General features: G+C 42.8%; 1 protein-coding gene across 2 annotated transcripts in view; it reads right to left on the bottom strand.

Annotated features, from left to right (window-relative positions):
* The window catches only part of KIAA1549 (KIAA1549 ortholog), a 147,115-nt gene that overhangs the window by 16,827 nt on the left and 104,375 nt on the right, over positions 1-25,913 (bottom strand). For both annotated transcript variants that reach the window (XM_036863857.1, XM_036863858.1), the window contains exons 14-18: positions 23,455-23,678; positions 22,348-22,501; positions 16,595-16,912; positions 6,001-6,047; positions 686-846 (exon numbers count right to left, since the gene is read on the bottom strand). In XM_036863857.1, the coding sequence (XP_036719752.1) occupies positions 686-846; positions 6,001-6,047; positions 16,595-16,912; positions 22,348-22,501; positions 23,455-23,678 (904 nt within the window). The remainder of the gene's footprint in view (positions 1-685; positions 847-6,000; positions 6,048-16,594; positions 16,913-22,347; positions 22,502-23,454; positions 23,679-25,913) is intronic.

Genomic DNA, 25,913 nt, shown 5'->3' with positions numbered 1-25,913 from the left:
GTTCTTTTAATGATGACTTGAAAGAGGAGATGGAAAAAAACCTAGAACAGTTCCATGTGGCCACCAGCTTCCCCAGGCCCTCCACTGCCGACTCTGCCCATGTGTGACAGCAGGGAAGGGACAGGCATAGAGGCATGGGAAAATGACAAGGACATTTTAGAACGAGAAAAAGATGATTATTAATAAAGGTAGAAGGGAAAAAATGAAGGAGGTAAGGCTCGAGGAGAAAACAGTGGTTATACCCTCCCAGAAATGACCAAATAAAACACAAATCTCCCTCTGGTCACTTTCCATCAACTTTTAGGTTGCTTATTACAAACTGGAAAAGTGCCTTCTTTAAAATAAACGCTTGTTTTCATGCCATTGCAAGCACTCAGAAATACGTCTTTCAGTTCACTGTAAGACTTCAGAAACGTTTTCCCTGGAAGGTGTGGGTGTGAATTCCATGTGAAGGGACTGTTTTCGAGACACTTACTCAGGAACAAATCAGAGGCCATCAGTCTTGGGATCTCAGCCACTCTCTCCTTTCCTACCTCCCCAGCCCTACATCTTCACCGGGATCCGAGGGGACGCGGCTCTTACCGGCGGACGAGGCCAGTAACGGGATGCTGATACTCTGGGAAGTCAAAAATGATCTCTGCAGAAGTTAGCTAAAAGGAAACGCAAGGTAAATAGCCACATGTACCTGTGGTGCCCCCGACAGGCCGAGGCCGGGCCACCGATGGCACCTCCTCAGAGTAGATCCCTCGGGCAGCGAACGAGGTGGCTTCGGATGAGGCCTGGGGCTGCTGGGGCTCAGCAGGCACCAGCTCCGCAGACTGCAGCAAACCGGGGCCAAAACCTGGTCTGAAAGCGAAGCGCACCCAAGCGTCAGGACCACACTTGCCTGACTCTGGCACTTTATTAGGTCCACCCTCAGCCCTTAAGGAAAAATAAGACCTATTTGTCTGTTGGCTTATTATCCATCTCCTCTCCCAGAACACAGGCTCCCCGACGGCAGGGACTCTATTTGCTCACTGACAAATCTCCAATGCTATGAAAAGTATATATACCATCCAGTATACACGCTGGAACACAGCTGATGCTTGTCCAATCCGCTGGATGACTGAAGAAGAAATGCTCTAGTTTACAGACCCAAAGAGGGTGTGGCTCAAGCTCCGGGGCCCGTTCACCTCCAGCGCCCAACTACAATGGTGGTTCTCAACCTTGGCTGCACGGTAGCGTCACCTGGGGAGCCCATGCTGCACCCGAGACCAGTGAAAACAGACTCTTTAGACGTGGGACCCGACACTGGTAGTTTTTAAAGCTCCAATGATGATCCTCGGCTTCATCAAGGCTAATAAAAACCAGTGCTCGAAAGCAGTGGTTCTCAAACTATTTAGTTCTAGGACTCGTTTGCACTCATAAAAATGAGAGCTCCCAAAAGCTTTTGTTTATGTGGACCGTATCTATAGATAGTTTTCATGTTCAAAATTAAAACTGAAAAAATGAAAAATTAACTTAAAAATAACAATATTAAACCTATTACATGTCAACATTTTTCATAAAATTAACTATATTTTCTAACCCCCCCTAAAAAAAATTAAATGAGAAGAATTCTACATTTAAAAAAAATGTCCTTAAGAGAAGACATCTGGATTCTCATATACTTTGTATTCAATCAGTTGCCATCAGTTATTTTAAGAAGAAAAGCTCACTGCACATAAATATGTAGTTGGGAAAAGGAGGAAGATTTTAATAGCCTTTCCAGATAATATTCAAGTAGTATTTCGGTTAAATATTCTTCTTTGAAACCACACCAGAACTCAACAATATTTCCTTAAGGGTGAGTGGCAATACAGACTCTGAAACAGTACCAATGAACTTTTCATCTCTGCTACATTAAAACCACTGGTCCTTCTTGCACTTTGAATAGACCTATGCATGGTTTTATGACATTGGTCATTTGGAAAATATTGGTTCAATGAGTTATGCAGACTTTTATTTTACTGACACATTTTATTTTACAGTAACCCCAAATCACATTCATCAATATCACCATTGAGCTCATCAGAGAAGGCTTTAAGTACTAGGAAGCTGTCAATTGCACGGTGGCAGACAAGTTTCCAAAATTCTAATTTTCACCTGAAAGCTCAATTTTATTATTGGCAACAAATGCTGTCAGTTGTTTTCCTTGAAGTGACAGGTTCTTTTTCGAGGCCAAACACCCAAGTCTGCTGGCTGTTTGTTCAAGGAAAAACATGGCACCAGTTAGTTCAATTCTCAACTCAAACAACTGAACAAGTGCCTTTCTTCAAAAGGCCATATTCAGCAGAAGTGCTTTATATGCATCTCCTCTTTTGTCACTCAGACTGTTAGAGACTCAAGGGTCTAGGTTTAATAAAATTAATTTTTACTACTTCATCAATGACATACTAACATAAAACTGGCATTTAAAAAAAAGCTGTGATTGCCCAGCGGTGAAGAATACTGGAGCGAGTCCTTCAACAGCTGGGTGCCACCGTCTGGATTCATGCTAAGGCACCACAGTTTCACCCACCATTGCTTTCACACCTTGGTGCAAGGGTCAGCAGAATGAGAGAAGTCAGATAACAACTTAATATTATATAAAAATAGTTTTGACCTGACAGACCTCCCTGAACGGGTCTCAAGGAACTTCTAGGGATCTAAGAATCTCACCCTGAGAACCACTCTTCTAAAGAAATTTAAGAATAAAAAAAAGATGATAATTTAATTACAGTTTCTTACAAATGACAGTTAACTAGTAATTAATAGATTATACCTGTTCGATGAGAAAGTACACCAACTTGCCCTTATTCTATACTGTCATTTCTGGAGTACAGCTCATAAACTGAAACTCAGTCTACCTATATTAATCTCTTTAAATAACTGCTGCTGTTTTAGATTGACCTCGGAAACAGATGTCTGACCTCTCTGGCCTTACATATCTAAGAGCTTAGCCAATGCACACTCCTTCTTCCAGATCTGTAAACTGGAGCTCACCTAACCTAATCATAACCTCTGGACCATCACCCAGGAACTATCTCTTGCCCTTTACTTAATTATTTCTGCTTTACCCAGTCAATTAGCACCCTCCTGCCTACATTTGCATCCTTTTAATCCTAAATTGTGTGCTCAGATAGTCCAGTGCACTCCAAATACTCTAGAATCTTTTATCTTGGGTGACCGTAAAATTTATCATCCAAACCAGAACACTTTTGAGAGTGAAATTTATTAATAATTATGCTGAACAACAGGTGTAAATTAGGACTGAACTGGGCAAGTCAGATCACCTGGTCCCCCTATCATTAGCTTCTGCCCGGGATCACCTAGTCTCCACCTGTTCCCTTTACTTTGTTGCTTTTGGACCACAAAGCACTGCCTTGGTGGGGGAGGAGGGTTGGGGAAAAATAGAAGAAACCCTGCTGAAAATGAGGGCAAATAAATAAAAATAAAGAAAGCGTGGGTTTCCCTGGGGGCGCAGTGGTTAAGAACCCGCCTGCCAATGCAGGGGACACGGGTTTGAGCCCTGGTCTAGGAAGATCCCACATGCCGCGGAGCAGCTAAGCCCGTGCGCTACAACTACTGAGCCTGCACTCTAGAGTCCGCGAGCCACAACTACGGAGCCCACGTGCCACAACTACTGAAGCCCATGCACCTAGAGCCCATGCTCCACAACAAGAGAAGCCACCGCAGTGAGAAGCCGCGCACCGCAATGAAGAGTAGCCCCCGCTCGCCACAACTAGAGAAAGCCCGCACGCAGCAACAAAGACCCAATGCAACCAAAAATAAATAAATAATAAATTTTTAAAAAAAGAAAAAGGAGGAAGCAGATAACATTCCTACTTCTGTGTGACTTCCGATCATTAAAGGGATAGTTGAATATAATTTCTGAGACTCTGTTTATCTACAATTCCTTCATTGAAATAAACCAACTGTCTATTCACATGTGGGTCTGAATTACCAACCCTCTCTTCTGTTCTAATGGTCTATTTGTCTTGCTTTATAACAATACCACACTCTTAATTCCTTGACAGTAATTTATAACATTTAGAACAGTGCTAACATCTTATTCTTCTTTCTCAAAGTGTCTTGGCTGTTCTTGGCCCTTTGTATTTCCACATACATTTCAGAGTGAGTTTGTCAGTTTCCAGGTATTAAAAAACCCAACAAACTATTGGGATTTTGAATGGGACTGCAATAAATCTATAGATCACTTGGGGAGAATTGACATTTAAAAAATATTGAGTTGCACAATCCATGAATATCTTTCTTTAGAAGGCTTGAATATCTTCAGTTAGATTTATCCTGAGGTATTTTATATTTTTGAATGCTATTTTATATAGTATCTTTAAAATTTTTTATTTTCTGTAACTGCTCATAAACAGAACAGATTTTTGTATACCGGTCTTATAATGCTGTATACTGATCTCTGTAATCTTTGTATCCAGCTGCCTTGTAATTTAACTATCTTGCTATTTAGCCATCTTGCTAAAGTCGCTTACTTCTAACAATTCATGTGTTGACATTTTAGGTTTTTCTACTACAAAATTATATCATCTGTGAATAATAACGGTATTATTTCTCTCTTTGAATTCCTTAATCCTTTTGTTTCTTTTTCTTGCCTTATTATACTGGCTAGGACCCCACAGGGCAATGCTGAATAGAAGTAATACAAGCAGGCATCTTTGTCTTGTTCTTGCTCTCAAAGGGAAAGCTTTTAACCTTTCACCATTAAGCAATATTTGCCAAGATACCTTTTTATCAGATTGCTATCAGTCTGCTTCTATCCTGTGTTTGCTAAGATTTTTACCATGTATGGATGTTGAATTTTATCAAACGTTGTATCTATTGAAATGAGAACATTTCCTCCTTTATTCACTGCAAAGTGGAGAATTACAATGATTTTTAAAAATTTTAAATTACTCTTGCACTGCTGGAAAAAAATCCAATTTGATTATGATATGATAGATATCCTATTGACTTTATTGCTGGATATACTTGCTAATATATAGTTTCAAATTTTTGGCATCTATGTTCAGGAGTGAAACTGGCCCTTAATGTTTCCTTTCTTGCAATGTCCTTGTCCTTCTTGTCTTTGGTATCAAGGTTATGCTGGTCTCATAAAATGAGTTGAGGAGTGTTTTCTCTTTTTTCTGTTCTTTAGAAGAGTTTGTATGACATTGGTTATCTTTTATTCCTTCAGTGTTTGGTAGAATTCACTGTTGAAGCCACCTGGCCCTGAAGTTTCCTTTGTGGGAAGAATTTTAATAATGACTTTAAACTCAATAGTTATAGGACTATTCAGGTTTTCTCTTTCTAGGAATTTTTCAAAGAACTAACTTTCAGCTTTGTTGATCTTCTCTAGTATGGTATTTGTTTTCTACTTCATTAATTTCTATTCTTATTTTTATTATTTCCTTCCTTCTACTTCCCTAGGTTTATTAGATCTTTTTTTAACATTGAGACAGACACTTAGATTATTGACTTTCAGCCATTTTTCTTTTCAAATATATTTTGAGTCTTTCAAGGCATCAAAGTGCCTCACTAACATGGCTTTAGATGTACCACACAACTTTCGATATGGTGCATTTTCAAGACTCCAAGCCTCATGAGTCTGTCAAAAGTTTTGCCCAGCTTCTCAGTCACCTCCTCTGGAATCAGCAGGTATCCGCGGGAGAAAGGCAGGGCTCATCTCTCTGGATTTGCTGGATCTTGGCCCCATACTGCTTCACTGCCCTGTTAGCCACCTGGTTTTTTGTTTTTATTTTTTAAATCTTGTCTAGCTTTTCCACTTATCATCAGCAAATTATCTAGTCTGTCACTACTGGAAGCAGGACTTAAATTCCAACTTTTTTCCTCCTCTTCTGGTTAGATCAAGATAACACACAACTCAAGAGTTTTTCATCTGCTCATATTAGCTAAAAGAAACAAATTTGCAAAATTTAAGAAACAGCATATGTGAGAAAGTCCTGATACATTTTCTCCTAAAATCCTTACCTTGGTAATGGGCCTGATGGGGGAGCCATTCCATAGTCTTCATATCTCTGGAAGAAATTCAAAAGAAGATGAAGATTAACATTCAATACTTATTATAAAGTGACAACAGCGAACTTACAAATTTAGATTTGCAGGATCAACTTCCAAGAGAATTATCTTCTCATAAAAAGTTAGCATGCTATCAGGGCATTCTGCCATCAAGTAATGCTAGAAGTTTCAGTTTGGGGAACTGGGCTAATAAACACACAACTAGTTTCTAGACCTTTCTTTCTTTTGTGAAAATATTAATAACAGACAGGGTTTCTGCACCTGCTCTTCTCTGTAGGCTTATCCTCTACAAACCTGTATCTTCTGCTAAAAAGGTGGGCCTTAAATGGCCACATTTAGTACAAATGACTCTATCAACATGGACCACAATGTTCCCCAGATCTAGTGGGTGCCCAATAGCGATTCAAATACACTCAAGAAACTAAACAATGCAAATGCTGTAGCATGTTGTAGAATGCTATAAAAAGAGAAAAAATATAAAGAGAACCATAAGTTAGACCCTAAAAGGTGAAGTGAACCTTCAGTTTCTGACAGTTTTCTAGTACCAAGGAGGCCCAGCCAATACTCCCTGCCCTTAAATTCCATAAGGTGTCCGTGTATCCTTCAATCAACTCTTTTTACTTGAATTAACTTGCACTAACCAAGTGCTCTTTGACTGAAACAAGATGGCACCAGAATTTTTTTTTTTTTTTGGCTGCGTTGGGTCTTCATTGCTACGCACGGGCTTTGTCTAGTTGCGGTGAGCGGGGGCTACTCTTCATTGCGGTGCTCGTACTTCTCATTGCGGTGGCTTCTCTTGCTGCAGAGCACAGGCTCTAGGCACGCAGGCTTCAGTAGTTGTAGCACACGGTCTCAGTAGTTGCGGCACGTGGGCCCTAGAGCACATGGGCTTCAGTAGTTGTGGCGTGTGGGCTCAGTAGTTGTGGCTCTTGGGCTCTAGAGCGCAGGCTCAGTAGTTGTGGCACCCGGGCTTAGTTGCTCTGTGGCAGGTGGGATCTTCCCCGACCAGGGATCGAACCCGTGTCCCCTGCATCGGCAGGCAGATTCTTAACCACTGTGCCACCAAGGAAGTCTCCCAGATTTAAAGAAACCTAGACCTATATTGCATTCCTCATGAAATCAACATATCTTAACCCTAGCATACGTGGGACTCGGATTTTAACACTTCTTTTCAACAACTATGAATCATTATTTTGGAATCAGGTATTTTAGCAGGATAGAAACTCTGGACAGCATCCATCCAACTCCAGTCAGTTTAAACCAATAGGTTGTCCAGGATCAGGAGCTCCAAGTTAAGTTAGTAAGTCAGCCTTGCTTCTGGACCTGCTCTAATATTAGATCTTTATTTTTCTAAGCTGACATTTACTGAATTATTATTTTGTTATTCACTATATGAACACTAACTCAGGCCCACAGCAACACAAAAAAGTGCTGACTATCTCTGTTTACAGATGAAACCAACACACAAGGAAGTTAAACAATTTCCTCCTAATTTATCTTTCTGACATGCTTTTAACCACTGGGCTGCACCACCCATAATTCCTAAAACCAGACTTTCCCTCTTGAATAAATCACTACTTTGCGGGGTTTTGGGGGGAGTAGGAGCTTTGGAGTCAGACACACTGACCAAACTACTCCACTTCCCTTGGTATATTTCCTTAGGCCAAGAAGTAGGGAACAATCTCTGTACCTCACAGAGTTCTGAAGGGATTATTAGACATGAAACTGTGCTCAAATTACTTCACCTCTGACCCTCACTGCTTCCCTTCCCTTGGCAAAGGGAGAGAGATTAGAACCCTGTAGAGTTCCTCAATTGAGGTAAAAAAGCCAAAGGGGATTATGGAAGAAGAGAGAAATAGGACGAAAAGGAGTGTCAATTCCTTTTCCAAATAATTAAATAGAAATCTGAGACTGCATAAAGATTATTTACAGTGGCCCTTGTGCTTTCAGCACAGTTTGGACTTTTTAAACATAGCCACATGCAAAATAAAACCAAAAACAAGGATCAAGGCTTAACAGTTTACCTATCAGGATTTCAAAAGATCTAATAAGTGATAAACTAAAAGAAAATCAATGCAAAGTAGCTATCTACTCTTTAACTGTTTTATTATTGTAGTGCTAGGCATTTCCAATCTATTGTAGTCAGAAAAAGGATACTATTTTTCTAGAGACTACATGCCCCCAGTGAAAAGGTTTTAAAAAAAATCGCAGACAGATGGCAGGCATTTCCTTTAAGTGGGTCACACGTGTAAAAAAGTTTGGAGGACAAAAGAGAACTTCAAGGTTTCAATCAGCTAGGTGAATAAAAATCCCATTTTAATGCATCCTTTCTTTCTATACAGTATAAAACAAGCCAACAGAGCAAGAAAGGCAAGTGGTGAGTGGAGTCTGGAGGGGCCTGAGGTAAAGCAACCAGACGGTAAGGTCTGCTCGTAAAATATCTTAGCTCAGGTATTCACACCTGCTACTTAGAGGACAACTCCACGGAGGTTAACTTTACTCAGGAAAGCAGAAATACCACCTATTAAGTGGCCTGACTCACCAACGTATAACTAACATCTTTACGCTGGCAAAAAAGAAATAAAAGTGTCATCAGATGGTAAATAAAGGTTCATGGGGTAACTGAAGGCACCTTGAAATCCACATTCCTGTGGTTTTTTACCGTAGTCAGCAGGAGCAAATAAAAGGTGATCAGGTTCCTCCTGGCAACAAACAGTAACTTTACAACCAATTTATAAACACATTGAAGTTACATTAGATATGCCCAAATAAAACCAATGATTCTGGTTTTCCACTAGATTAAATTGCTACCACTCCCATCAAAATATGAAGGGTAACATCAAAAAGTTCATATCAAAACCACTCGATAAGAGTATTTATAAAAATCTTGCTATGGGTCTGAGTTCTTGGTTAAGGTGGAGGAGTAAGGCATTATCACGGAATCGTTAATCTGCAACACGCATGAACAATGAGGAAAGAATAAAAATAGTAATACAAATCTGTCAAAAATTACTCCTCCACTTGATCAGCAGATACCAAACAAGTAAATAAATGGGTAAAATATGCCATAAACTGAGAAAAGCAGTGGCCAAGGGGGGGAAAGAAAGATTCGGGTAGCACAATGTGGCCCCTAACTTAGTAAGAATAGCCATTCCTCTTTTTAACTTCAAAGATGTGGTAATAAAACAACAAAATGGGAGACCACAGAACTATGGAAATAATGTGAGGACCAAAATAATGCCAGTATGACTTTAAGAAGTCAACTAATGGGGAAAAGAATAGATATGGTTTAAAAGCAAATCAATGCCACAGAGAAAAGGTCCATGATAACCGTAATCGAAGGCAGAGAAAAAAGAACAAAGTAGCCAAACCAGTTAGAGATAAATGATAGATACAGAAAAGAGACAAAGATGAGCCAACATAAAAATAATTGAACAGAGTAAGACAACTCCAATAAATAGAACAGAGTAAGACAATTCCTTCAGAAATAAAATAAAAGAAAGTTTCCCTGAGGTGAATGAAAGAATTGAATCCAAAGATAAAATGGACGTTGGTTATTCAGGGCGGAAAAAGATTCAGAAAAACTGGTTGAATGCCAAGAACTATTTACGCTTCCTAGAGGACAGGACATATACATCTTCTATCAGAAAGGGAGAAATTAAGATGGGCACAAATTTCTGCGCTGAACAATTCAAGGAGCAAAGAGAAGCAACAGGTAGATACCAGCAGCGAACAAGTTCAGGTCAGGAAGTGAGATGAGAGCTCTCCTTTTGGAAGAACGCGACTAAGCGAAAAGGCGCCTGGAAGGTCTCCCTCTTCACTCCAAGTCCTCCTGTCACCCATAGGATGCATCTACTGTGCTAGCCTCTCAGCTTCCTGGTCTGCTCAACACCAATAAACGGCATTTTACTTGTCAGCCACCACCCTGACATCCTACTTTCAAGACCACAGGCAGGGAGGTGATTAGGAAATCTTCCAATAATCTTGGTGAGAGATGGTGATGGCTCCAACCAGTGCAATGCAGTGGGTAGATCTGAGAGGAAGAATCTACAAAGCTCCAGCACCTTTAATTGCCCACTACCTTCCCTTTCAGTGTATGGTCTATCATCACCTCAAATGCACCCTCTGATCTGCACATCTCTTCCCAGTTGTCCTTTCATCACATATGCCTGATAAACCCCCAGCTCCAGATCAATCCAACTGCCTGTTTCCTCCTTGTCTACACCTGGGTGTCTGAATGCTGATAAACAAAACTACAGAACTTTAATTTGTGCCACTATAATTTCACGATCGACAGTCTGAACAGTGGCCTCAATGCTAAGTGATTACTCCCACATCCCTAATCTGTTTTCTCTCATTCTCCACAAAGAGTATTTCAAGTTTCTACTCTCCCTCAACCCTCCTGCCTTGCCTTGCCACACTTGTCTCATTCTCAACAGATGACTCTGCTTTCTCTACTATGAGAATAGAAACCATGAGATGCGTGGTCCTGCAATGTACTGCCACCCAACTACAAACCTGATTGTACTTGCACCCAATTCTTTCTCCCTCCCATTAAACTGGAAGAAATACATCCCTTCATTTCTAAAGATAATTCCTCCACCGGTACTCTGGATCCCCTTTCCTGTATGAGCAAGCTCTCCTCCTACACTGGCTCAGTGCCATCAGCAATTAAACATGCTGAAGCCATGTTGATTCTTCCTCTCTTGCACTGTGACAAACCACTCTCCAGTGTAAAATGAGAGCAATCTTTCCAAAAGGCACACCTAATGATGTCTCTAGCCTGCTCAAAACCCTTCAGTATCCAGGCACTACCCTCAGGATGAGGTCTAGGCTCCTAACCTCTCCGCTTCTTCCTTTCCCTCTCCTGCCTCACATCTCACCACTTTTACTTCCCACTTCCCCTTAGTTCCCCAGAACTAACTTCAAGGGTTGACTGAATCCCTGCTATCAATTACTGAAAGAGGAGTGTTGAAATCTCTGACCAGAATTGTAGATTTGTTTATACATGCATGCAGTTCTGTCAGTTTTTGCTTCATATATTTTGAAGCTCTATTACTAGGCACATAAACATTTAAGATTTTTATGACTTTTTTGTTTTGTTTTGTTTAAAAAGATCCATTTATTCTAAAATTCTTTTTATTTATACTTTTTTAAAAACATCTTTATTGGAGTATAATTGCTTTACAATGTTGTGTTAGTTTCTGCTTTATAACAAAGTGAATCAGCTATATGTATACATATATCCCCATATCCCCTCCCTCTTGGGTCTCCCTCCCACCCTCCCTATCCCACCCCTCTAGGTGGTCACAAAGCATGGAGCTGATCTCCCTATGCTATGCGGCTGCTTCCCACTAGCTATCTCTTTTACATTTGGTAGTGTATATATGTCAATGTTACTCTCTCACTTCGTCCCAGCTTACCCTTCCCCCTCCCCATGTCCTCAAGTCCATTCTCTATGTCTGCATCTTTATTCCTGTCCTGCCCCTAGGTTCATCACAACCTTTTCTTTTTTTAGATTCTATATATATATGTGTTAGCATACAGTATTTGGTTTTCTCTTTCTGACTTACTTCACTCTGTATGACAGACTCTAGGTCCATCCACCTCACTACAAATAACTCAATTTTGTTTCTTTTTATGGCTGAGTAATATTCCATTGTATATATGTGCCACATCTTCTTTATCCATCATCTGTCGATGGACACTTAGGTTGCTTCCATGTCCTGGCTACTGTAAATAGTGCTGCAATGAACACTGTGGTACATGTCTCTTTTTGAATTATGGTTTTCTCAGGGTATATGCCCAGTAGTGGGATTGCTGGGTCATATGGTAGTTCCATTTTTAGTTTTTTAAGGAACTTCCATACTGTTCTCCATAGTGGCTGTAACAATTTACATTCCCACCAACAGTGCAAGAAGGTTCCCTTTTCTCCACACCCTCTCCAGCATTTACTGTTTGTAGATTTTTTGATGATGGCCATTCTGACCGGTGTGAGGTGATACCTCATTGTAGTTTTGATTTGCATTTCTCTAATTAGTGATGTTGAGCATCCTTTCATGTGTTTGTTGGCAATCTGCATATCTTCTTTGCAGAAATGTCTATTTAGGTCTTCTGCCCATTTTTGGATTGGGTTGTTTGTTTTTTTGATATTGAGCTGCATGAGCTGCTTGTATATTTTGGAGATTAATCCTTTGTCAGTTGCAAATATTTTCTCCCATTCTGAGGGTTGTCTTTTCAAAGATTTTTATGATTTCTTGATGAACTGGCCACTTTATTATTATGAAATAATCTTCTTTATCCTTGGTAATATTCTTTACTATGAGAACTATTTTGGCTAATATTAGTATAGCCACTCCAGGTTTTGTGATTAGCATTAGCAATGGTATATCCTTCTTCATACTTTTAACCTACTTGTGCCTTTGTATTTAATGTGGGTGTCTTGTAAGCAGCGGATAAGTGGATCTTGCTTTTTATCCAATCTGACAATCTCTGCCCTTTAATAGGGATAGTAAACTGTTCACATTTAATATGATTACCAACAGGTCTGGATTTAAATCTACCATCTTGGTATCTGCTTTCTGTTTGTCCCATCTGTTCCTTGTTCCCCTTTTCCTCTTTTTCCACCTTCTTTTGGACTACCTTTTTATTATTTCATTTTTACTCCTTTGTTGGCTTATTAGCTACAATTATTATTTTTTTAGTGGTTGCTTTAGGGTATATGTTATATATTTTTCACTTATCACAGTCTACCTTCAAGTGCTATTATTCCACTTTGTGCATGGTATAAGAACATTAAAACAGTCCCCTTCTACTTCTCCCCATTTGGTCTGGGTGCTATAGTTTTCATACATTTTACTTCTACCCCACAATATTTTGTTACTACTTGACTTTAAACAGTCAATTACCTTTTTAAAAGATTTAAATAATGAAGAAAAAAATTTCCTACAATTACCCACATATTTACATTTCTAGTGCTTTTCATTCATTTATGCAGGTCCAGATCTTTATCTGGTATCATTTTACTTCTGCCTAAAGAACTTTCTGTAACATTTCTTGTAAAGCAGGTCTGCCAGTGATGCATTCTTTCAGCTTTTGTGTGTCTGAAAAAGTTTTTATTTCACCTTAGTTTCTGAAAGAGGTTTTCACTGGATATAGAATTCTAGGTTGACAGTTTTTTCTTTCAGTTCTTTAAATATTTGTTCCACTGTTTTCTGGACAATGAGAATTCTGCTGTCATCCTTACTTTTGTTCCACTGTATGTTATATCTGCCCTTTTTCTCTGGATAATTTAAAGATCTTTATCACTTATTTTAAGCAATTTCATCATATTTTTGGTATAGTTTGCCTCATATTTCTTGTGCATATGGTTCATCAAATTTTGTCGATCTGCAGATTTACAGTTTCAATCAAATTCAGAAAAAATTATTCCTCTATTTTTTTCTGACACCCTCTCTGCTCCTTCAAGAACTCCAATTACATGTATATTAGTCTACTTAAAGTTGCTCCACAGCTCACTAATGAGCTATTCATCTTTTAGTCTAATATTTACTCTCTTTGTTTCATGTTGGATAGTTTTTATTACTATGCATTCAAGCTTACTAATCTTTTCTTCTGCAAATCTAATCTACCATTTATACCATCCAGTACATATTTTTCATCTCAGACATTATAGTTTTCATTTCAAAATTTGATTTGTATCCTTTAATATTTTCAATGCTTCTAATTAATACGTTCACTCTTTCCTCTAGTTTCTTGAACATACAGAACTCCATTATAATTCTCTTAATATCTTTGTCTACTAATGGTACCATCTATGCCATTTTCTTGCTTCTCTGCTTGTCTGGTTAGTTTGATTGGATGCCAGACTTTGATTATTAAGTTGACCTTGTTGGATACTGTATATTTTTGGTTTTCTTTATAAATATTCTTGAGCTTTGTTCAGGTTCAGGTCTTACTTTTTTCTGTGTTAGGTAGAATGAGAGCAGCTCTGAGTACTCTAATCGATGCTCCATGAATTATGAGGTCTTTCACACTGGTACAAAAGAAACTGTAGGGCTTCCCTGGTGGCGCAGTGGTTGAGAATCTGCCTGCCAATCAATGCAGGGGACACGGGTTCGAGCCCTGGTCTGGGAAGATCCCACGTGCCGCAGAGCAGCTGGGCCCGTGAGCCACAACTGCTGAGCCTGCGCGTCTGGAGCCCGTGCTCCGCAACAAGAGAGGCCGCGATAATGAGAGGCCCGCGCACCGCGATGAAGAGTGGCCCCCCGCTTGCCGCAACTAGAGAAAAGCCCTCGCACAGAAACGAAGACCCGACACAGCCATAAATAAATAAAAATAAATAAATAAAAATTAAAAAAAAGAAACTGTATTAGTCATCTCAGGCTGCCATAACAAAATAGCACAGATTGGGTGGCTTAAACAACAGAAATTTACTTTTTCACAGTTTTGGAGGCTGGAAAATCCACAATCAAGTTTCCAGCAGGGTTCAGTTGTTGGTGAGAGTTCTCTTCATGGTTTGTGGACAGCTGCCTTCTTGTGTCCTCACATGATGGAGAGAGAGCTCTGGCGTCTCTTGCTCTTCTAAGGGCATCAGTTCTATCAGATCAGGGTTCCAACCTTATGACCTCATTTAACCTTAATTTCCTCCTTCAGGACTCTATCTCCAATATAGTCGCATGGGGGTTTAGGTTTCAACATACAAATTTGGGGGGAATACAATTCAGTCCACAGCAGGAACATATTCCCACGCTTATGTGAGCTCTGAGGATTGTTCCCACTAATCTTCTGGGGTAGTTCTGTACTTAAAACTGGTCAGTACTCAAATGAAGATTCCATGCAGCTCTCTGGAATTATCTCTCTGTGCATCTCTCTGCTTTCCTGCACTGTCCATTGTGAACTCTAGCTGTCTTTTCCTCCCCAGACTCTCAACTCTGTTTTCTCAACTCAGGGAGACCACTGAGCTCTGCCTGGGCTCTTCCGCCCTGCACCATAGCTAGAAACTCTCTCAAGACTAGAAACTCTCTCAAGACAGTTGGGGTGACTGTAGGGTTCTACTCATCTCTAACGTCCAATGTTGTGAAAACCCATATATTTTGTTCAGTTATTTTAGTTATTTCTGGAGAGAAGGTAAATTTAGATCCTTTCCTCCATCTTGTCCAGAAGAGGGAGTTTGTACCAGACACTTTCACTTCTGTGTCTCTGATAGCTTCCCCACTACCTGAAGTATTCTTCTTTAATTGATAACCACTAATTACCCTCAGACTTCCACTTAGATTTCATTTTGTCTATAAAATCCTTCCCAAGCACATTCGGTCAAGTGCTCCCCCCACATACTTTCCTCTTGCCATGACACCTGCCACACTGTGCTGTACTAAGTCACTGCTTCAATTGTCCACATACCCGCACTGGGATGTAGGAGCTGGAGTTGTGCATCATGCACCTCTGTATCCTGAGCACCCAGAACATGGCAGGTGCTCCATAAATATATTTGAATGAAAAAACAAATGAGAGAAGCTTAAACAGATAGCAGCTATAGTCAAATTCATTTTATCACCAAGTTTTGTTCTGTATCATCCATTTCCTTAAAGATTATAAACTACCAGTTACAATTATATACCAACTGTAATTATGAAGTAGTTTAATACTTATTGTTGAAATAATCTATATTTTTATATTTAAGACAACAATGACTAGATTGAATATTTTTCCCCTGCATGGTAGCCTTTATCTATACCTCAGGCCCACCATGCCTTGAAGGAAACAATCTATTGTGAAGAGCATACTTTCAAAATTCATACCAATTTCAGAGATGAAAATTCTTTTAACATATGTTTATTATCACCCAATTTAACCTTAATATGGTTAAAATTAGAGGCACCCTGTATAAACACTCCTTGAAGAAGAAATTTAAATTGTAACCTATTAACATCTTTCCAGAGTCAAATGTTTCAGTCTGATCGTTTAATCTGAAATTAGCAAAAAATAATATTTAATGCTACATCCTTGAGCTCTACTTCTTCTCCGTGACTTGAGAAGGTACATTTGAAAGGTCTGACTGAATATGAAAAAAATAAAGGATCACAAAGACAGATGAAACACTGAAATGTCAACTCCCAAGATGGAAATCTGGTATTTGAAAATGACTGTGCTTGGCTACTTGTGGACTAGCTGCCTACATTCCCAGACCCTCACCTCTTCAGTCCCAGGTGGGCTACACAAAGAAGTTTAATGATTCTAGTACATTCTTAACTGTACCTCTTATGGAGACATCAATGAGAATATATTTTGACAAATACTCCACCTATATTTCATGGCAATGAAGGGAACTTAGGAAGATACCTCCACAAAACACGTGAGTTGCACAAAAGAATGCTTTCAACACTGAGAATTAACCTAGAAGATAATAAAAACTAAGACTCATCATCCAAGCTTTAATTCCAATCATATCCAACAAGAGTATTGCAGGGATCCTGAAAACGAGGCAGTCAGGCAACAAAGCTCTGACATCTTGCCCATAAGAGAATTCTAGAAGGTCCACACTTACACTGCATGGGTTGTTGGCCGTCTGGGCTGGGCTGTAGAAGGACCCCCACTGGGTGGCTCGTCTCTCTTCCCGGGAAGGGGTGCTGTTCACAGGCAGGCCGGCTGGGACCCCAGGGCCTGCAGCCGCAGTGTTAGGGGGCTGGCTGCTGGGGGCCACGAGGGCAAAAGCATCATCCAGGAGGGAGTGCATGGTCTGCCGCGCCTCCTCGATGGACGGCTGGGGCGGGACGTACTGGGAGGCCGGGAAGGGCAGGCCTGGATACCTCCCCAGCTCAGCTGAAGACGGCGTCTGCACATCTGCTGGGAGGTCAGGATCAGACTACAGCGAGGGAAAGAGCAAAGTGAAGAATCAGACACGAACTTCTGTGGAGACCCAAAAACAAAACTCTAGGACTAAAAAAGAATTTAACAATTTTCACTGACATTGAGGAATGGGTTTACCATAAGAATTTTTCAAATCACAGCTGAGGAATGTGCATTACCTTTCATGGGGGCAAAAAGTTTGAATCAGAAGAAAGAAAAAAGTAAAAATATTCAACAGACATTTGTCCAGCAAAACTCAATCAACTCCCTGAAATGTATCTCAGTACCTGGAAGTGCACATTTTTTCCTGAAAGCCCCTAGCAACCAAAAATGATGTGTCAGAGTCTATACACTAAAATACCTAGTTGACTTTCCCTAGATACAGAAACCCAAAACTAAAGCAGTCTATTGACTATTAATAATAGGAAGAATAGCCCTACACACCCGCAAAAGAGTTCAAAGGCACCACGATATTACAACTATGTGTGTATAAACCATTTTAATACCTATTACGACAACTCTTTACAAACAGTAAATAGTGTCAATTATTTGTTCAGAAACTACTTCTTTTAAATGGTGGTATCCCTGGATAACATGAGTCAACAAGAAAAGTTTAAATTATATTCTATACTCACTGTCTAAGAGGCAGGAACATAAGTAACAATTAAGATTTTTTTTAAATCTTATTTCCTGATACTACCTTCTGAGCCAAATGTTGTCATAATATACACTCGGTAAACTATAAGAGACAAAACAAGGAACCAATGGAAGAAGAGGCCTTTCTGGTCTCAGGGGCCCTAGAAGCCCAAACATCACAATGACTACAACTGACACACTGAAAAGAGAAGAGGTTCTGCTCAAGGGTCTGGTGACCCCATGCCTTCCATGAAGAAGGGTGGGTGCCTTTTTCTGGAATGCTGTGCTTGCCCTACTGGTCGAAGGTTTAGCTTTGCTCGTTGGATCACTCTACATGAGGGTCAAAGGAAGGCATTCCCCTATCTGTTTGGATCAGTGAGTCTCTTACAAAGAAAATCTCTATTGCAGAGACACATCCTTCCTCTTAGCCAACTGTCTAAAATGCTTCCTAATGACTATGGTCTGTCCAGCAATGATCCGTTATTATTCACACCAGCGTCAAACACTTAACAGCAGCAGCTGCTTAACTCCAAACAGACAGAAAACCAGATAACGGACTGGCAAACCCACCAACAGCTCACAGACCTGTTCTGCTTAGCCCGCACCAGTCTTTAAAAAACAGATGGCCAATATTTTAAAAATCTGAAAATTTCCTACTAAAACTCAGAGTTCCGGATTCTCTTGGCAGACCTGGAAGCCCTGGCATCACTGGGCCCTCACCCTCTACAGAAACAAGTGCCATTAGGTAGAGACTGCCCTCCTGAGACGGGCAGGTGCTCTGCCCTTCACAACAGCGGGTGGATGGTCTCACTCCAAGGTACAATACACACTTAGTCCTGTGAGGCTGTTTCTCCGAAACACAATATCCCAGTAAAGTTCTACTAAATGACTTCGTCATCAAGGTAAGGATTTGGGGCCCCAAAGGTCTCTGGTTTATGACGTAGCATTGGAAAGACTCTGTGTTCCTCTCCTTACAAGGTGCAAAAAAGGGCCCACACGCATGCCCTTCTTCCATTCTTGGTTTTCTCGAGGAGCAGACGGGGAAGAATGTAGTCAGTAGAGAGCCCCCAACCTAACACTTCATGGAGAAGCAGAGAAGCATGTCTGTAAAAACATCCTACTGGTAAGTAAGAGTGTCTCTCCAAAGCCAGAAGCAATGTTCCTGCCGGTGGTTCCAGTAGCTGACTGGGTAACCGCACTGCAAGGAAGAGAGCAGTGTGGCCACAGCCTAAACCAGGATTCCAAGGTAGGGGACAAACCCTACATACACTTGAAGAGAGTCCCTAAGAGCTATAGCCACTGCCAGTCTCACCCTCAGTAGTCATAACTTTAAAGAAAGTTTAACTTTTACAGCAAGAGAGACATGTTGTGAAGGTGTGAAGTGAGGTCCCCTTGGAGTCTCACTGGTCCCATGAATCCTGCCAAGAAGGCAAAGAACTACAGAGCCGTGATGTCAGAGTTTCCTGTTCTCTGGTCTTCTTGCTGCCTCCACACTTCGCAGGCTAGACTATTAGCAACCTGCAAGCCAAGAAGAGGTCTTGTTCATTTTCCTATGTCCCAACATCCAGCACAGTGTTTCACATGTAGATGGTACTTAATAAGAAATGAATAACTGTGATCTTCAGAAGCTGAGATTTACCCAGGATCCCTGAGTTGGAATTTGAATTCCATTCTCTTGAATCCAAGTTTGATGACTTTGTTTTAATTTATTTTATTTATTTATTTTTGGCTGCGTCGGGTCTTTGTTGTTGCGCACGGGCTTTCTCTAGTTGCGGCGAGTGGGGGCTACTCTTCCTTGTGGTGCGCAGGCTTCTCGTTGCGGTGGCTTCTCTTGTTGCAGAGCACGGGCTCTAGGCGCGCAGGCTTCAGTAGCTGTGGCTCGCGGGCTCCAGAGCGCAGGCTCAGAAGTTGTGGTGCACAGGCTTAGCTGCTCCATGGCACGTGGCATCTTCCCGGACCAGGGCTTGAACCCGTGTCCCCTGCATTGGCAGGTAGATTCTTAACCACTGTGCCACCAGGGAAGCCCCCAAGTTTGATGACTTTGATATTCAACTTGTTTCCTTTGCACAGATACATGTTCACCTATCACTCCTCAGAAATACAGGAGAACTTTTTTACCTTTAGTCATCAGAGATGATGTATTCTGGTGCCTCTTTGCAATCCTTTGTATTATAAGAGAGTGATCATGCACCATGGTTGGCCCAGGACAAGCTCAGTTCATGCTTGTTGTCCTAGGATAATTAACAGCATCTCCTTTCACCCTCACAAGTGTCTGGCTTGGATAATAAATTATATCGGCATTGACAAACTTCCATAAAGGGCCAGAGAGTAAATAGTTAAGGCTTTGTGAGCCATACAGCTACTCAACTCTGCCACTGTAGCAAGAGCAGCCATAGATAACACAAAAATGATGGGTGTGGCTGTGTTCCAATAAAACTTTATTTACAAAAGCAGACAGCAGGCCGGATCTGCCTGAGGGTCAATGTCTGCTGAGGCTTGAATTACAATAGTAGCCCTAGTTACAAGAAATCCAGAAATATTTCTTTCACCTCAGGAGAACAGAGCTCTCAAGAAGAAGATATTTTGAGGCGAAAGCATAAAATTCAAGATAGTTCAAAAACATGTATGTCTAGTATAACCTTCAAGATGAAATACTACCTAAGAAAAGGTGAGTTCCCAAAAAGGCATTATCTGTGAAGGTATATGTTTCATCAGACTCACAGACTTAGAAAACAAATTTATGGTTACCAAAGGGGAAAGGTGGGGGGAGGGATAAATTAGGAGGTTGGGATTAACATATACAACAAGGACCTATTGTACAGCACAGGGAACTCTACTCCATCTTCTGTAATAACCTATATGGGAAAAAATATCTGAAAAAGAATAAATATATGTATATGTATAACTGAATCACTCTGCTATACACCTGAAACTAACACAATATTGTAAATCAACTATACTAAACAAAAATCATACAATATAAGCATTTAAAAAAAGAAAATATGTTTCAGAATTTTTAGGGAGAGAAAGTAAAAAGTCCATCTGAGGAAGAATTTCCTATTAGGGAATCTTTGAAAAATGGAGCCACGTGGGATGAAGCAGCTGATTGAGGCAGTGTTCTCCAGGGAAGGGCTTCGTCCCACCAGCTGAGGGAGGAACCTCTGTGCTTTCTGCTAAGAAAAAAAGCAAGGAGAAAAAGGACAGTCTGGGCCACCATGAAAGAGGCCTGATTTATGGTCATTGAGAGGGCAAGGGGAGAACAGGTTATCCCCTCACAAAACTCAGTGACACTGGACGATGGAACTCAGGGCTACTGACAAAAGAACGTGCAGGACTGCAAAGGCTCTCCTACAGATTCGTCTCAGAGAAGGAGCCCTGGGCTCTGGAAGCCAAGAGGGAAGAAGAAATGCTCCCCCTTCTTCTGCTCATTGGTTTCACACAACAGGATCTCTGAGATCCCGGAGGAGACAAAAACGAAAGCTCCAGGGGACCATCCTGGGGAGCCAAGGGAAAAGCCCTCCCCAGATCAAGCCGAACACCACAGACGCCCAAACACCTGTCCAAAAACACGGCAGTGGCTCAGGAGCGCCATCTACTGTGAGAACTGCCTGAGGTTCCCCCACCTGAGGAATTCATTCACAGCCTTCAGAAAGGATTCCTTCATTCTGTTGGGGAGCAAAGCAGCCTAATTTGTAGACCTTCCAACCCGTGGGAATCACACCAATCCTCGTGAGCCAGTTACGAAGGGATGGTCAGTCTCAGGACACCAGTAACACAGTAAGTTCCAAAGGAAAAGCCTGGTTCTTTCAGATGATCATGACTCAATTATATTTAGCTCCAATGTCAGTATGGTATTTAGCACATATGTGTAATTATGTTTAGTGTCTCTCAGTGTTAGTTATTTGTGTAATTTGAGAGATAAAATATAAAACTCAAATAAGAAATCACTGGTTACATAAGCTCTAACTGAAGTGATCATGTACATCACAAACTCCTTCTCCAAGGATGTGTTTTTGCTAATTTCTCTCTAAGAAGGATGGCTCTGTAACTTTGCCTCCGGAAGGAGAAAGGTGGTCTTGTGCAACGAGAAAGGGCTTCACCCTGGCACAGGGCTACAGACGTGCACTGTGTGTCCCCGGTGCTGCCAGACACACTGGGAACGTGGGGCTCCTGCTCTGTCTTGGGGTGTCTTTGTGTCTGTATTTCTCACGGCCCCTTGGGGAGGCTGGCCCTTTCTTCCCTGCTCAGTGAGGTCTGTATGTGTCTTAATGCTGTCAACGTCTGCTTTAACACTACAAGCAACTCTGTGCCCCTTTCCTTTAGAACAAATTGTTTAACTCCCTATTTCTTAACTTCCATTAAACTCTTTCTTCCATCTTAAAACTAGATATATATATTAGCAAATGTAATATCCTCTTAGCACTCCAAGAACAGAAGATGGGACAAAACCCTAAATGTCCCTCCTACCACCATGAAACCCAAACAACTCTCTGATGAAGGAAAGAAAAAAGAAACTTTCTGGATGCTTCTCTCTGTTTTCCAATTGAACTCAAGAAGTTGCCATTCTGAAGCCTGAGGACAGGGTTTGCTTATAGGAAGTAAAAACACTGAGTGTGTTTCCAGAGGGCTCCCCCAGCAGCCCCTTGGTCTCTATGACTCAAGTCTCTCTTCAGAGGAACTGCCCACCCCTTCCCCACCCTCAATGCCTCACAACCTAGCTGGCCCTGGCGCATCACCTACTGGGCATCACCATCACCCAGGGCAGCAGCCACCTCTCCCTAAGAGCGACCAGAAGCCAGGCTCGACGTTACGCACCGGGCAACCAATATAGGCAGAGTTGTGGACACCAGGGGGCCGTTTGTAAGTGCCGTCGCTGTCTGTGGTGATAAGTCTGTCCTTCTCAGCATCTCCGGGGCAGCCATTGACCTGATGTTTCCGGCGTGGTTTAGGAGAACGTTTTATCCTGGAGCTGCCGGGAGAAAAGAGAGGTTATCTTCATAGGGAATAACCTTCCGGCCATGGGCTCATCAACTAAACGCCAAGTATTTTCTGAGCACCTAGGACCCGCTAGCCACTGTAGTAAACACCCCACAGGATATAAACAATGTGTAAGACACAGTCTCTGCTCTAAGAAAGCTCACGGTCCACCTGGGCAGACTGTACTAAACACAGGGAACAAGAGAGAGTAATATCATCGTTGGCTACCTGTGTCCTGATCTAGGTCTTGAGGAATGAGTAGGATCTGCGGACAGGGAGGGAAGTGGGGACCGTGTGGAGGGCCAGAAACAGGAATGCAGATGAATGTTTGGGGGGCAACGAGGCCACCGCCTAGGGGGCGGCAGTTCCTCTGTGCTGCTGGGCGGTGGGGAGCAGCTGGGTGAAAGGCGGCGCCCCACTAGGTACAGGAGCCCAGGGTCCAGCCGGCAGGCAGCCCAAGCCAGCACAGGTGTGAGCAGAGCAAGACACAAACGAGAGCTGATCTCACAGAAAATGCCTCTGCGTTAGGGGGCAAGGGCCTGGGAGACCAAGAGACCGAGACTCTGAGGGCGGCTGTGCGATAAGGAACGAGAGATCCAAAACAAAGAAAAGAAAAGAAATGAGAGATTCGCCCGGCCGAACTGGAGACCAGGCACAGGAGGTGGAGATGCTGGGGGTGAGAGCTGAAGAAGAGAGGCAGGAGGAGGGAGCCATGGAGCAGCCTCAGAAGGAAGGCGCCACCTTTTCAGAAGTCTGAATTCCAGGAGACGCGAAACCCAGGGAAGTGCTCCGGGGCCACTGGGGCGGAACGAACGCAGCCTTCACCACAGGTGACCTCCAGGCGGGATGGCGGCCTCCCAGCCTACACAGCCTGGAGTCCCTTCCAGGGACTTCTCCCCGCCCCCTCCACGGCCGAGCCCTTGTACCCCTGCAGCAGGGGCCCACCTCTTCCTGGGCTCTATGAACACGGAGGGCACGCTGGCCGTGGGGTCCAGGATCTTGTCGATCTGCATCTGCGCCCTGCGGTACACGCGGTGCCGCTCCCGCGTGTCTCCCGACGACAGCTCGTCCAGCACCGGGAACTCGTAGTGCCCGCGGCGCTTGGCGCGGAGCCGGATCTTGTTCCGATGGTGCTCGATCTCCGACTTGTGCCGCAGCGCTGTCTGGATCTGGGAAACGAGACAGACGGAACGTTCTGACGGTCTCTGGGACCACGCAGAGAAAGCAGCTGGGAGGCCTTCCTGCGACTCTCCTCCCCCCCCGCCCCCGGCTGCCCTAGGCTCCCACGAGGCCCCGAAGGGGTGACAGGGACAGGCACACCCACACGGGGCGCGGGGAACCTCCATCATCCGGAGCTGTATCCCCACACTCCACGTGATGGGTGTGACGGCGGAAGCCGTGGTATCGGCCCCCAAAGAGGGCAAAAGAACTCAAACCCGGGAAACAGGCCAGGGGCAACTCTGAAGATACTGAGGAACAGTGACAACTATATTTCATACTCCCCGAGAAAAGAGTAAATATTTTCCACACCCAGTAATATCCCCACTTTAGAGATTTTTAAATTAAGACAGAGTGAAAGAAGGTATTTGCATTATACAATAAAATACCCGTTTACTAATGATGTTTAGTGTTACCAAAACAAGCCCCCTGCCATGAGACACCCCTCCTCAAAGAGGAAAATCGACACGTATGGAAACACATCCTCGCTGGCTACAAGGGGCCTGAACTAGGTCTCCAAGAGCCGGCTGGTTCTGAAGCAGGGGAGGGAGGGAAGTGGGCAGAGGGTGTGCAGGGCAGGCACCAAGGTGCTGAGGGCCAGAAGCAGGAAAGCGGATGCAGGTCTGGGGGAACGAGGCCACAGCTCCGGGAGCGGCAGGTCGGCTGAGCTGTCGGGGGGAGCAGACGGGGAATGCTTTCCTTCATGGAGGTGCATCCCCTCGTTTTCCAAGCCCTTACCCCTGCTTCAGAGGACTTAACAGCAAGCGAGATGGAGACAGAGGGAAAAAAGGGAAACCAAACTAGGAATCCGACTGGGAGAAGAGAGCAGGACCAACGTCTAAGACAAGGCGGAAGGCTCCTGGCCACGCCACAGTGGACAAGAAGCCACGTATTCCTTGAGACTGCTTGAGAGGGAGGGTCAGGTGGAGGAGATTCTTGACAACTTCCCAGCAGGAGAATTCAGCAAGCCCCTCTTACTCTATCAGGATCTAATTGTTCTTTAAAATATATGAGGTCCCCACAGGAGGACCAAGACATGCTAGGAATCTGCACCAGAACCTCCTAATAAGAAAACATTTCCACTGAGATGTATGGAGCCTATAGGTAGGTGCACCAGTACTGATAATGCCTCTTGTTCTTAACTTGGGTTTTCACTTTATGCTTTATAATCAATATATATGTTTCCTATACCATATGTATGCATCAACTACATTTTAAAGATAGTAAAAGAAAAAAGGGGTGATGAGTGCTATCCAGTTGTGAGGCCTGGTGAGCTCATTCTCTTCTTTTTTTGGCCACACGGAGAACCCACTCCAGGTTGCTTACTCACGGCCGTGTGAGGCACATGCAACGCAGGACTGATGGGGAGAGGTCTAGGCTAGGACCGGGGTCATGCAGGGCCAGGGCTCCCGAGCATCCGTGACAAGGGACAAGCACGTGTCACCTTGAACCCATGACGCACGTTCTTCTGGTCACGTCCTTGGCAAGGAGCCAATGAGGTGTGGAGAGGAGAGTGTGTAAGAACTCTTGCTAAGACTTCTGTAAGATGATCCACTTTAAGGATTCAACTGTATCCATTATTACTTCACCTGGCAGAACTCACAAGGGCAGCAGGTATTTCTTAGAGGCAAGAAACTGACAGTCATGATGCTACCATGCGTGCAACCCTGAACAGCATTCATTCCACTCATGGTCCAGCCCAGGTCAAACTCCTCAAGTTCAAGGTAACAGTGACCTGACCTGGCCTTCTGGTTCCCCAAATCTTAGGAGGAAAGCAGATCTAACTCACTGTTCCAGGAGTCACTGGAAATACAGTTTCTTCCCAAGACTTACCTAGATGTTTGGGGCCAGAGCAGATAGATCTATCAGGGATCACAGAGTCTACTGTGGTCCCAAGATTACCCCACATTCAACGATTCACTAGGAGAACTCTCCGGACTCAGAATGTTAAGTCCAATTTATTACAGCAAAAGGATACAAAGCAAAATCAGCACAGAGGAATGGCACACAGGGTGAGGTCTGGAGGAAACCAGGCACAGCTTCCAAGAGTCCTTTCCCAGAAAAGTCACGCAGGATGTGAATTCCTCCAGCAACGAGTTGTGACAACACATGTGAAACGTCTACCAGGGAAGTTCATTAGAGACTCAATGCCCAGGATGTTTACTGGAGGCTGGTCACATAGGCAC

Source organism: Balaenoptera musculus, chromosome 9 (genome assembly GCF_009873245.2).
Source record: "Balaenoptera musculus isolate JJ_BM4_2016_0621 chromosome 9, mBalMus1.pri.v3, whole genome shotgun sequence".
Taxonomy (NCBI): domain Eukaryota; kingdom Metazoa; phylum Chordata; class Mammalia; order Artiodactyla; family Balaenopteridae; genus Balaenoptera; species Balaenoptera musculus.
This window is presented reverse-complemented; position numbering and strand designations above follow the sequence as displayed.